Source organism: Lepisosteus platostomus, chromosome 13 (genome assembly GCF_059453375.1).
Source record: "Lepisosteus platostomus isolate fLepPlt1 chromosome 13, fLepPlt1.hap1, whole genome shotgun sequence".
NCBI classification, from domain to species: Eukaryota; Metazoa; Chordata; class Actinopteri; order Semionotiformes; family Lepisosteidae; genus Lepisosteus; species Lepisosteus platostomus.
In genome coordinates, this window is record NC_142623.1 from 494,906 (window position 1) to 507,922 (window position 13,017).

Here is a 13,017-nt window from a genome sequence, read left to right on the forward strand (position 1 = left end):
GAGCCAGTCTAGAGCACACAGTTGGGATCGACACCACCTCCAGCCACAGCAGAACAGAACCAGAACCTCAGTGTCCCGGGTTCATCACACCCTCTAAACCCAAGGTCCCAGGCAGCTGGAGGAAGTGTCTCTGTGAGGTTCACCATGGTGTATTTCATTAACAGAATAATCGTAACCAAGCTTTGGATACATATAACACAATTGGTCAAATACAAATTTCATATACAGTATGTACCGTACGATAGTAACTGAGAATTCATCATTAGGAACCAAAACATTTAGACACTGCAGTCCTCCTAGAGTTTGACAAAGGTAAATTCATTATTCTAATTAACATTCACCACCGACAGGAAAGTCACGGGTTTATAGCAGTTCCGACCCTCAGCGTAGCGCCGCTCCTCTCGGGGTTTCCTGGGTTGAGTCTACACTGGGCCACAAGGGGGCGCTGTGAAAGACAAACTACAACAGGACCGCAGTGTCGCAAACATGGGCGCAGTGAAAACAAGAGTGCTTTATGGCATTCGTCCGCGTTACCGTAAAGCGACGGAGACTCGCGGAAGGTTAAAGACTCCCCGAGGTTCAGGTGAGTAAGAGCGGCCGGGACTCGCTAACCGGGGTGAAAATCTTTACTCCACTGTGTGTGAAGTCCCCGCTGGCCTGAAAAGGCGTGTAGCCTGGGGCTCAGGTATTCAACTGTGTGATTGTCATTCGACAGGCGAGCGGGTCTGTTATTGGACACTGACAGCTACCGGCCGCAGCAGTTCAGTTATTAAACCAGTCTAGTTCGGGCACATACACAGAACTAAAGCAAACAGGCGCCCCACAGCAGTAAGAGAAATGACTCTGATGCTGTTCTCGACGCGACGTGCGTGACTGTGTGTGCGGACTCCTGGGCCACGGGCAGCAGCAGGGACAGCCGGTGTCCAGGCTTCGCCAGTAACAGAGGCTCGGTCTCGGTCGGTGTGAGTGAGCAGTCGAGTGGTCCGTAACGCCTGTGCCTCCTTCTGTTCCTGTTCCCCTTCTCCTCTCCCCCTGTCCCTCTCTCTCTTTCCCTCCTGCCCCTCTCTTTTCTCTCTGCCCCAGAGCCATGCCCTTTGTGGACCTGCAGGAGAAGCTGGGTGTGAACGTGGACAGGTGGCTGCTGGCCCAGAGCGGGGAGCAGCCGTACCGCCGGGCGGCGCGGTGCCATGCCTTCGAGAAGGAGTGGATCGAGTGTGCCCACGGGATCGGGCAGACGCGTGCCCGCCGGGAGTGCAAGCTGGAGCTGGAGGACTTCCGGGAGTGCATGCACCGCGACAAGACCGTGAGTGCGCCGGCTGGACACACTCGGGCCCGACCCGGCCACAGAACCAGGCTCGTTCCCCTGACTGACCTGCCCCTCCAGCCCCACGCCAAAGCATCCAGCTCATAGGTCATCAGCTACTCGGGTCTGAATGTGTGTTGGAGACGTCGGGGATCGGCAGGTGTGGACTTATCCAGGAAGAGCTGTGTGACAGAGCAGCTCGGCTCCGCGTGTCTCTGCCGGCTGTGTTACACCCCACAGGCCTGCTCAACAGAGGAATGCTGTTACACGCGTTTCATCCTGTGGTTTGAATGCTTAAGCCTGCAGTGCATCGTCCCTGCAGCATTCATTTTAAAGATAATTCAACAGGCTTGAGAATGACCCTCAGTAACGGAAGAGCCTGGTTCTGGGTGTCAGGGAGCTGCAGGACAGTACTGCAGTGCCTGCCCACACTGTTGTACAGTTTCACTGCAGCTGCTCATTGTCACATGGCTGGGACATGTACAGTGCTGTATAAGGCTGTAAAATCCTGTGCAGTCACTAGACTGTGACAATAACAAACCAGTATCACAATAACAGACTCAAGACCGATTCCAGATGGAATTCTCAGATATCTGGAGCTGGATACAGTACCATTGAGTTGCAGTGCAGATTAGTCATCAGACAAAAACGGATAGCAGGGTGTCTTCACAGCAGCTTCTCAGATACGGAAGCTGATAACCAGATTTCTTAGAAACACACAGACAGGTGGCCACCCTATTGCATCGCATTGTAAAGAAAATGTTATACAATGCACTGTAAAGCCATGCACACGTGCTGGTGAAAAAGAAGTGATGATTGTTTAAGCACTGGCTTTCACAGGCATGGCAGCCCAGGATCTGCACAGCTGATGTAATGATAACCGTCCTGCCTGCCTGTCCTGTCTTCTGCAGTACAAGCGTCTGCACGAGATCCGCAAACAGAAGGAGAAGCTGATGAAGGAGGGCAAGTACACACCCCCAGAGCACCACACTGGGCAGGAGGACCCCCGGCCGTGAGGCAGTCACGCCCCCTGCCTGCGCGGAGGAGACACTGCAGCTCGGTGACAGAGGGGACAGCCCATGACCACAGACCCCCTGAGTTACCATCAGTTTACAAGACAAGAAAAATAAAATGACTCTTACTTGAACAGCGGTGTGTTCCTCATTTTCCAGAGCCAGCAGTTCTGCTGGCTTTTTGCGGGTCTGTCTGGGTCAGGGCTGATGAAAACTAGCGCACAGCTCCCTCAGAGTGTGCAGGGCTGCAGGGTGGGATGTCCACTCAGCCGGGATAGAATCCAGAAACCGAACCCTGACTATTTCCTGTCATCCAGGTAATAGTGTCACCTGAGGACCCCTGAGGCTCCTGGGGTCTCCTGTGGGGCACTGTGCTGTGTCTTCTGAGCACCTGAGCTCTTCATTAAAGCCCTGAACCCCTGAATGGGGCGTCTCGCTGTGTGGCGGTGTGGGAGTTTGGGTGGAGGTGTGTCTGTGGGTGGATGGCAGTGGGAGTGACTGTGTTGAGCTGGGAGTGTATCAAGCTGCGAGTGTGTGTGGGGCTGGGAGTGTCTGGGGGTGGGAGTGTGTCAAGGTGGGAGTGTCTGGAGCCAGGTGTGTGTTAAGCTGGGAGTGTGTCTGGGGCTGGGAGTGTGTGGAGCCAGGAGTGTGTCTGGGGCTGGGAGTGTGTTAGGCACGTGCTGTCCTGCAGTTCCAGTTGTTCAGATACAAAGGAGCCCGGCTGAGCCCTCGCTCATTTCATCACGCTTAATACTCAAGGTGTAGCGTGTGAGAAGCTGAAAGCAATTAGGCCTGACAAACCACCTCATTAGTCCAATTAAGGGCTTAATTAAGTAATTGGGTGCTGAGCTGGAATGAGAGAAGACTCATGGGTGAGCTTGCGAGGAGGACCTGGAGCTGAGGTACAGCTGGGACCTGCTGCCCTGGACCCTGTCTTTATTTCGGGGGTCAGCCTGTGATCCTGACACAGGCTGTGGCAGCTCCCTGCCTGTCCTGCACACGGGGCTGATCCCAGGATGGGACACTGTCACAGGGCACACACACACACACACACACACACACACACACACACACACACACATGGGGCTGATCCCAGGATGGGACACTGTCACAGGGCACACACACACACACACACACACACACACACACACACACACACGGGGCTGATCCCAGGATGGGACACTGTCACAGGACACACACACACACACACACACACACACACGGGGCTGATCCCAGGATGGGACACTGTCACAGGGCACACACACACACACACACACACACACACACACACATGGGGCTGATCCCAGGATGGGTCACTGTCACAGGGTGGACTTGCACTCACGCAGGGATGGTTTGGAAACATCAATGAACACGACCAGCTCGTCAGTGTGAGGTAGGAGTGGGGAAACTGGTGCACCTGGGGAAGATCCTTCAGGACAAGGGAGAACATGCGAGCTCCACACAGACAGTGCACCAGTCTGGATCCGGAGACACTGTGCTCAGGACTCTGTCCAGGACAAAGTGACTGCGTGGACATGTGTACAGTACACACACAGATGGAAATCTCTCGGATCTCCACATGATCCACGTGGTCCTGTTCCCCCAGACTGGGGGCTCCCGTGGGGAATGTGGGTGTCCGGTGACCCCGGGTGTGCAGATCCCTCTGTCTATAATAACGGACCGCTGTCCGCTGACAGAGCAGGAGCGGCGAGACGAGTGCGAACTGGATCGTTCGGACCCATCTCGCCGCCAGAACCGGACCCGCCAGCAGACCCGTCAGTGTCTGGCGGACAGGCGAGCCCAAAGACAGTGTCGCTCGCTTAATGGCCCGCAGCCGCATCCTGGGGCAGCAGGGCGACCCGACTGCGTGCTCCTTCAGAACCGAACCGGGCCGCCCCGGAGGAGAGCGGCGAGAGTGAGGAAAGCAAACTGAGAGCAAAAGCCCCGGAAAGACGTGTTTGTGTCGGATAAGAGGCTGGAGACCGAGTAACGGAGATCAAGGGATTAGAGGAGTCAAAAATCCGCCTTCGAAATCCAATCAGAGTGAGAGCATCCCGCCAGCAGCACCGCCATGCCCCTCCTCCCGATGATCATGATGATGATTTTTTTTAATTATTATTAGTATCAGTATTATTATTTGGGCTGCGGTCCGCCTGCAGCCACAGCGCTGTGCAGCGAAGAGATTCCTGCTCTCGCGCCGAGCCGCCCCACACACACTCTCTCACACACACACACACTCACACTCTCACACACACACTCACAGTCTCACACACACTCTCACACACACTGGCGCTCCCGAATCAGGAGCCGGCTGCTGAAAAATAAGCAGTTTTCAGCTGGGAGAGAGAGGGAAGAGAGGGAGGAGAAGGAGGCGGAGAGAGAGCCCGGACAGCCATAGCCGAGCCGGAGCTGCGGTACCGACCCAGAGCGCCGGTCAGCTCGGCCTGTCGCTGGAGTAGTAGCCGTCGCCGAGGACTCGCCTGGTCGCGACAGAACATCTCGCGGTCGCGATACGCAGTCAGGAGCGGCATCTCATCCGGTAAGCGGTCCTGTTCGGGTGACTGTTCGGATACCGGGGCAGGTGGTTCGGGTACACGGCCCCCTATCCTGCTGTCCACTCGCGCGGCCCGCCGTGTCACCGTGCGTGAAGTCTATAAAGATTGCACAGCAACGGCGTGACCCACGGAGACGAGCCGTCGGCCTTAGTGCTGGAGGAGCGAGGAGCGGGTTCTGTCATGATCATCATCATCATCATTATTATTGCTGCAGCCGCTGCCGTGACCGTGGAACAGTGAAACCCACGGTCCCGCGCGACCGCGAAGCTGTCAGCTCTGTCTGTCTGGTGTTTTTTCCCCTGAAGCTGCGAGGGGGAAGCCCGTCCGACAGCCAGCCAGAGGAGACGCCTTTTGTTCAGGCGGGCTGCGAAAATGAGTCAGTTTGATTACCGGGGCTCTTCGCGAACCCGCCCGGCACCAGAGCCCTGTCGGGCGGGTCCGGTGTGGGACAGGGCGGGAGCGAGGTCAGGCACAGCAATCCCCGCTCGCGATCGCGACAGAGATCAGAATCAGTAAATAGCTCTCTCCGAGCGAGCGGTCACCCCGTTCATTCTCCGGGTGTCAAACTGAGAGCTGGAGAGCAGGGGAGCAGGCGGTGTGTCAGGTGTTCCTGAGCGGACACACCCCCTGCTCCGGCGCGGCCGGGCCTGGGCAGCAGTGTGCAGGAGCTCAGCACGGGCAGGGAGGCGTGTCAGCGTGTCTGTCTGTCAGTGTGTCTGAGTGTGTCAGTGTGTCTATCTATCAGTGTGTCTGACAGCCAGTGTGTCAGTCAGCATGTCTGAGTCTGTCTGTGTGTCGGTCAGTCAGCGTGTCTATTAGTGTGTCTGTCAGTCAGTGTGTCAGTCAGCATGTCTGAGTGTGTCTGTGTCGGTCAGTCAGCATGTCTATTAGTGTGTCTGTCAGTCAGTGTGTCAGTGTGTCTATCTATCAGTGTGTCTGACAGTCAGCGTGTCAGTCAGCATGTCTGTCAGTCAGCATGTCTGAGTCTGTCTGTGTGTCGGTCAGTCAGCGTGTCTATTAGTGTGTCTGTCAGTCAGTGTGTCTGAGTGTGTCAGCGTATCTGTCAATCAGTGTGACTGAGTGTGTCAGCGTGTCTGTCAGTCAGTGTGTCTGAGTGTGTCAGTGTGTCTGTCAGTCAGTGTGTCTGAGTGTGTCACTGTGTCTGTCAGTCAGTGTGTCTGAGTGTGTCAGCGTGTCTGTCAGTCAGTGTGTCTGAATGTGTCAGCGTGTCTGTCAGTCAGTGTGACTGAGTGTGTCAATGTGTCTGTCAGTCAGTGTGTCTGTCAGTCAGTGTGTCTGAGTGTGTCAGCGTGTCTGTCAGTCAGTGTGACTGAGTGTGTCAATGTGTCAGTCAGTGTGTCTGAGTGTGTCAGCTTGTCTGTCAGTCAGTGTGTCTATCAGTGTGTCTGACAGTCAGTGAGTCAGTGTGTTAAAATATCAGTGCAATTTTGAATTTGTAAATTCTACCAGCATCTGTGTCAGAAATAGAAACTGGAGAAGTGTCACAACAGAGCTGAACATAACTGTTTTTAATCTTACAACAACAAAAGCAAGGAGACCTGCCTTCTCTATTAATAGAGCTGGAATCTGTGTCAGTCTGCTGCAGCAGCACCACTCAGTCAGGAGACAGGAGCCCGATCCCAGTGCACAGCAGTCTGATCTGCTCCAGGGTTTAGGGTTCTGTCTATCAGCCCCCCCGAGCACAGCAGTCTGATCCGCTCCAGGATTTAGGGTTCTGTCTATCAGACCCCCAGAGCACAGCAGTCTGATCCGCTCCAGGTTTTCTCAGCTGCAGAGCACTAGAATAGAAGCAACACCGAAGAGGCGACTTCGTGCTTCTTACCTCCCCTGAGTAACCGTGTGCAGGGAGGAGGTGAGTTAAAGGACAGCGGGACGGAGGCTCAGGGCTGTGCACCCTTAACCAGAGGTTGCGGGTTTGAAGCCCAGGTGGGGCACAGCAAGGCTCTTCTCTCAGAGAGGAAGCATTTGTGATGAATCCATAAACGTTCAGAAACCAAAGTTTATTGGGCTACAGGCCAGACCCACATAAATGAGCTTTGAGCTTTGAGTAAATGAGTTTGGTCTTTTTTCCTTTCTGCTTCGCTAGAATGAACTGCAAGTGAACCTGCGGCTGGCAGACCTGCAAGAGAGCAGTCTGCTGCGCAGGCAGATTCTGCTGCCCCCGGGGCTCAGTCAGCAGCGCCTGTGAGCCGGAGACAGGCCCAGGCCCTGGGCGTCCGCCAGGCCCCGCGTGGCTGCTCTGGTCCGCTGGAGCTCAGCGCTCCCGGAGCCGTGAGTGGACCAGCCCTGCGGAGACGGGCCCTGCTTGTTGGTGCTGCCTCCACTCTGTGCCTGGTGCTGCGTCACGGTTCTGTTTCCCGTGTGGAGGGGAATGGGGTGAGCGAGGAGCCGCTGTGGGCGCCCACCGGCTGCAGGAATGAGAGCCGACTCAAGCAGCGTCGCCTGAGCCGAGCCCCACCTGTTTCCTGTCTGACCGCCCGTCTCTCTCCCGCCCCCCAGCCCCCCGGCCGCTGAGCGATGTCGTCCTCGGACGAGGAGAGCCTGAGTGAGCGCTCGTGCCTGAGCGAGCGGTCCGGCTCGCTGTCGCCCTGCCCCCCCGGCCCCCCCGGCCCCCCCGGCGACACGCTGCCCTGGAACCTGCCGAGGCACCAGCGACACAAGCGCAAGAGCCAGGACTCCGTGCTGGACCCCGCGGAGAGGGCCGTGGTGCGCGTGGCAGGTAAGAGCTGCCCTGGGGCAGGGGCAGAGGGGAGACGCCAGGCCGGTCTGAGTGCACGAGTGCTGGGGAACGTGCTTGCAGTGGCCTTAGTGCACCAGTAGGTGGCGCTCTTGTCCCCGGGCCATGCCTCAGTGTCTGACAGGGGGCGCTGTGCTGATGGGTGTGTGGGAGACAGCTGGAGGTCAGGGTGAGGGGTGACAGCAGACAGCAGGGGCTGCAGAGGTGCTGTAGACCGTGCTGGCAGTTTCCCACACACACACACCCTGACACACACTGATACACACAGACACACACACACCCTGACACACACACTGATACACACACACAGACACACACACACCCTGACACACACTCACAGACACACACACCCTGACACACACTGACACACATGCACAGACACACACACACACCATGACACACACTGATACACACACACTGATACACACACACGGACACATGCACACTACAGTGCACTGCTGTGTGTTTGTTAGTCCCAGTCGTATGCGTGGTGCTGCGTGTTCCCCTGCTGGGCTGGGGGCTGTTTGTGTGTAGTTTAAGCGTCCTGTTCCCTGCCTCTGTTTCTGGTCGATTTCTGTTCGGGCGGCCAGAAGGGCAGCCCTCCTCTCGAAACCCCCTTGTTGCCATGGGGACCTAGACATCGGGGTATTCCTGTTGCCATGGCGATGAAGGAGCAGGAAGGAGATGGGCCAGAGAGAAAGAGGGGAAGACAAGCAGAGAGATTGGAAGGGGAGGGGGGTTGGAGAGATGGAGGGATGACATATTGGAAAGGACAGAGGGGGAGCCTGTTGGGAGAGCCAGGGACAGGGGGACGGGGGAGGGGACGAGATGGCTCTTGTCGTCGTTCTGCACGATGAGGTCAGGTGGCCGTTCCCCAAGTCTCCTGCGTGAAAGGAAATGTTGCAGCTCTGTGTGCCTGGACTGCGGCCCACGTGTTAGGAGCTGGAGCAGGGCCCCCTGTGCTGGGCCTGCTGGGGAGAGCTGGAGTCTGGGAGTGTCCGACAGCAGCGCCCGTGTGAGCAGGGAGTGGGCACTAGAGGGCGCTCACGCCCCGCTCCGGGAACAATGCCTTCCTGCCAGCCAGAATGCTCGTGTGCTCGTGGATAAAAAGCTTCTTTTTTTTCTAGTCAAGTGAGTTAATAAGAAACTGGGTCAAATTAATGTTTCCAGAATTTATGTCATCCTGTAGTAAAAGGAGCAAAATTCAGTGCACTTGTTGATATTACTGTAGCGTGATAATACGGTTCCAGCTGTGGCTGTATGGCCTTAACTGCACACCTCCTCTCTCACACCCTCCCTGCCTCTCCCAGCTCGCAGGCTTTCCAAGGCAATAAGAACAAAAGGTTACAAACTCTTCTTCTCCTCCTTCTTCTTATTGAGATACTGAGGATACAGCCTGTCCTCTCTGGGCAGCCAGGTCTGCCTGTGTCCAGTGTCTGTGTCCAGGCTGTGGTCATTGAGCTTGTCCTCTCTGGGCAGCCAGGTCTGCCTGCGTCCAGTCTCTATGGCCAGGCTGTGGTCATTGAGCCTGTCCTCTCTGGGCAGCCAGGTCTGCCTGTGTCCAGTCTCTCTGGCCAGACTGTGGTCACTGAGCCTGTACTTTGTCAGGGTCTGTTTCTGTTTGCTGTTTCTAACCCTGGTCAGATACTCAACTAGTGTGCATTGTCTGGTAAGGGTCCTGTAGCATTCCAGTTCATATTGTGTTTGTGTGAGTGTTCCAGTGGTGGGGGTTTCGTTGTCTTGTGCTTCGATTGGATGACTCTGATCTGACCTGTTGTAGCAGTGCTCTCCGGAAGCTGGTTGATGTCAGTGAGCTTCAGGACCAACTGGCTGAGGGGCTCTTCTCTGCAAGATCTTCTCCTAGTTGGATTGATAGCTATTCTCATTCTGCCAGAATTTTGGAATTCTCAGATTCGATTTGTAGTGTTGGGGAGGAGTGTTTGTCTAATCCCTGAGTATTTCTTGCAGTGCATGAGGAGTCCAGTACACTGACACAGCCCAGTCACAGGCTCTAGACTCTTCTAGTCCCTGTGGAGTCCAGCACACTGACACAGCCCAGTCACAGGGCTCTAGACTCTTCTAGTCCCTGTGGAGTCCAGGATACTGACACAGCCCAGTCACAGGGCTCTAGACTCTTCTAGTCCCTGTGGAGTCCAGCACACTGACACAGCCCAGTCACAGGGCTCTAGACTCTTCTAGTCCCTGTGGAGTCCAGTACACTGACACAGCCCAGTCACAGGGCTCTAGACTCTTCTAGTCCCTGTGGAGTCCAGCACACTGACACAGCCCAGTCACAGGGCTCTAGACTCTTCTAGTCCCTGTGGAGTCAAGGACACTGACACAGCCCAGTCACAGGGCTCTAGACTTTCCTGCAGCAGTTAAATGTGAGTCTTAATCTAGTGGCTGTGCCAGCAGCCATATCACCCTGCAACTCACAACTGGCAGCCCACTGAAGCTCAACAGGTGTGAGCCTGGTCAGTACCTGGATGGGAGACCTCCTGGGAACAACTAAGCTTGTTGCTGGAAGAGGTGTTAGTGGGGCAGTAGGTGGTGCTCACCCTGCGGTCTGTGTGGGTCCTAATGCCCCAGTATAGTGACGGGACACTATACTGTAAACAGGCGCCGTCCTTCGGATGAGACGTAAAACCGAGGTCCTGACTCTCTGTGGTCATTAAAAATCCCAGGGCGTCTCTTGAGATGAGTAGGGGTGTAACCCCGGAGTCCTGGCCAAATTACCCCCTGGCCCTTACCAATCATGGCCTCCTAATAATCCCCATCTCTGAACTGGCTTCATTACTCTGCTCTCCTCCCCACTGAGAGCTGGTGTGTGGGGAGCGTTCTGGCGCACTATGGCTGCTGTCGCATCATCCAGGTGGGGCTGCACACTGGGGGTGCTGGAGGGGATCCCTATTACCTGTAAAGAGCTTTGAGTGAAGTGTCCAGAAAAGCGCTATATAAGTGTAAGCAATTACTATTATGATTATTATTTGTGTTCTGGCTCTGATTTAGGACAGATGTGGAGTCTTGAAGGGCTGTGAGATGGGGCTCGAACTGCTCTGTACAGTTAGAGGGGCTCGCTTGTGTACTCAATCAGTCCGCACATGAGACAGGTGATTGTACCCATCGGTCATGCTAATAAAGCACATTGAATTGAATTGAATTGACAGGAGGGAGGGCGCCAGAGCCTGGGCTTGTCTGGCTTGTTGCGCTGCCTCCTCATGCCTGCTAGATGGCGCGCTTGCCTCAGGCTGCCTGCGGGCGGGCGGAGCGCCCGGGGTCCCGCCAGGAGCACCATCCTCGGAGCTGCGGGCTAGCCGTGCGGGAGCGGCCCAGCACACAGAAATAGGCCGGGCTGCAGTGAGGGGAGACCCCCAGCAGGTGGCGGCAGGCCGCAGCGCTTCCCGGACGCGTGCTGTTTGCCCGGCAGGCAGGCAGTGACCTGGCGCTGCGCTGGAGCAGGAGCAGGAGAGGCGGTGTGTCTGGCGAGGGGAATGCATGACAGAGCAGCAGGAAGAATAGAGAAACCCGAGCTGCCGTAGCGAGCGGGAGAGAGAGGGCGAGAGCAGAGGAGACGCCGTACCGGAGGCGGCCATTGCTGGGATTTTGCACTGCCCGGACCGGGAGCAGGGAAGCGCCTTTCCGCGAGCTCCGACAAAGGGATCCGCGCGGCGCCGGCGCCGGGAAGACCGCAGGCTCGCGCACTCGCGGCGGATACCGGGGGTCCGGCTCTCCCGGACGGGACCCCGGCGGGGCGGAGCGCAGCGGTACCGGGGCGGCAGGGGTTCGAGCCGGGCGGCGCCGGGATGCTGCGGGGCTGAGGCGGAGCTGCTGCCGGTTCGCTGTTCGCGACAGGCGCGTCATGGCCGGCTTCGTCCCCGGGCTGCAGTCCGTCAGCCCTGCCCAGGAGAAGGAGTTCGCCCAGGCGTACGAGGACGTGCTGGAGCGATACAAAGGTAAGCCGCCGAGCAGGGGGCGCACCTGGGTCCGGGTTCGGATCCGGCCCGCGGTCTGAGGTCCCGCTCGGGGCTTGTGCGTGCGAGTCCGGCCCGGTCCGGGGCCCCGGTCTCGCGTGTCCGTGTCCGGTCCCGGCCGGTGTGGATGACACGGAAGCTGAATTATTGATGGAGGAGCTGAAACGCGACCCCGACAGCGAGGGGCGGCTGGGCTGCGGGCTGTGTGCTGGCGGCAGGAGGCAGCCCGGTCTGGTACCGGCTCGGGCCCGGCTGCGCTGCGGGGACCGGTGGTGGGGGGCCCGCAGAGAGAGCGCCGGTGCTGGGAGTGTTCGTCAGGTTTGAGATATCTCAGGTTCGAGGTGTCGCAGGTGTGCGGTGTGTCTGGTTTGAGGTGTGTCTCAGGTGTGTCAGGTGACACGGTCTCGTGCTTTTAAGATAAGAGAGACGATCAGATCACTTTATTGGCCATGTACAATTTCTTGTATGAGGAATCTGTCTTTTCTCATACCCCAGCTTGCTCATCATGAGACACACAGACAGGGAGAGAAGCTGGGGGTCAGAGCGCAGGGTCAGTCATTTATACGGCGCCCCTGGAGCAGCTGGGGTTAAGGGCCTTGCTCAGGGGCCCAACGGAGTAGGATTCCTCTGCCGGCTGCAGGATTTGAACCGGCAACCTTCCAGCCACACAGCAGCACACCGCCCTAAGAGAAGGAGTTCGCCTGGCCCAGTGTCTCTTGGCTCGGGGCACTCTGAGTGACCGATCCGGTCCGCGCCGGGGAGCCCTGGCCGGCTCAGGGCTGTGGGCCGGTGCCGGTACCGCTGGCCGCGGGGGCTCTGGGCTTGTTCGTCCCTGAGGCGGCGTGACGTAGGGCCCAGGCGGGCCGGTCTGGCACGGCCGCAACAATGGCAGGATATCCGCGGGTCGGGGGGGCAGAGTGGAGCTGCAGAGGTCGAAGGTCACAGGAAGCTGTAGAGAGGCAGGGGATGAGGGGGGGAGTACAGTGGGGTACGTCACCCGGCCTGTTCTCTCGGGGGGAGGGGGCCATGCTGGGGTCCCTCCCTTCATTGTTGGTAGCTTTTCCATAAAAGTGTCACACTAGTGCTCTTCCTTCAAAACAGGATTTTCCTGTTGGATCCTGTTTGGCTGAACCTGTGGTCCCACCTGGTGCTGCTGGCTGGTGTCACAGAGTTTTGGGGTGTGTGCAGCCCCCCCAAACGCAGACAGTGCTGCTCAGAGGAAACTGTGGCACAGGGCAGCACAGAGAGAGCTGCCCTGCATGTCCTGTAACTGTGTGCATGCGCAGGCACCATACTGTAGCATAGTGACTCTGACACAGTGTGCTGTGACTCTGTAACTGTGACTCTGACACACAGCACTGTGACTCTGACTCTGACACTGTGACTCTGACACACTGCGCTGTGACTCTGACACTGT

The 13,017-nt window shown here is 57.2% G+C and overlaps 2 protein-coding genes across 8 annotated transcripts in view; both read left to right on the forward strand.

Annotated features, from left to right (window-relative positions):
• The first annotated feature begins 444 nt into the window (after nt 1–444).
• Nucleotides 445–2,450, forward strand: ndufs5 (NADH:ubiquinone oxidoreductase subunit S5). Of its 2 annotated transcripts, none has more exons than XM_088602426.1 (3): nt 445–583; nt 1,084–1,303; nt 2,215–2,450. In XM_088602426.1, the coding sequence occupies exons 2-3, from the start codon at nt 1,088–1,090 to the stop codon at nt 2,317–2,319; spliced, it is 321 nt and encodes a 106-aa protein (XP_088458552.1). In that variant the 5' UTR covers nt 445–583; nt 1,084–1,087; the 3' UTR covers nt 2,320–2,450. The 2 variants fall into 2 exon arrangements, with proteins under 2 accessions (XP_088458552.1, XP_088458553.1); XM_088602427.1 differs by having other exon boundaries at nt 544–685.
• Nucleotides 2,451–7,391: 4,941 nt separating this feature from the next.
• Nucleotides 7,392–13,017, forward strand: part of macf1a (microtubule actin crosslinking factor 1a) — a 137,129-nt gene continuing 131,503 nt past the window's right edge. For 3 of the 6 annotated variants that reach the window (XM_088602417.1, XM_088602423.1, XM_088602424.1), the window contains exon 1: nt 7,393–7,611. In XM_088602417.1, coding sequence (XP_088458543.1) covers nt 7,410–7,611 — 202 coding nt within the window. In that variant the 5' untranslated portion in view covers nt 7,393–7,409. Of the gene's footprint in view, nt 7,612–11,037; nt 11,583–13,017 lie in introns of those variants that run through there. The other 3 variants (XM_088602416.1, XM_088602425.1, XM_088602419.1) reach the window with 3 other exon arrangements.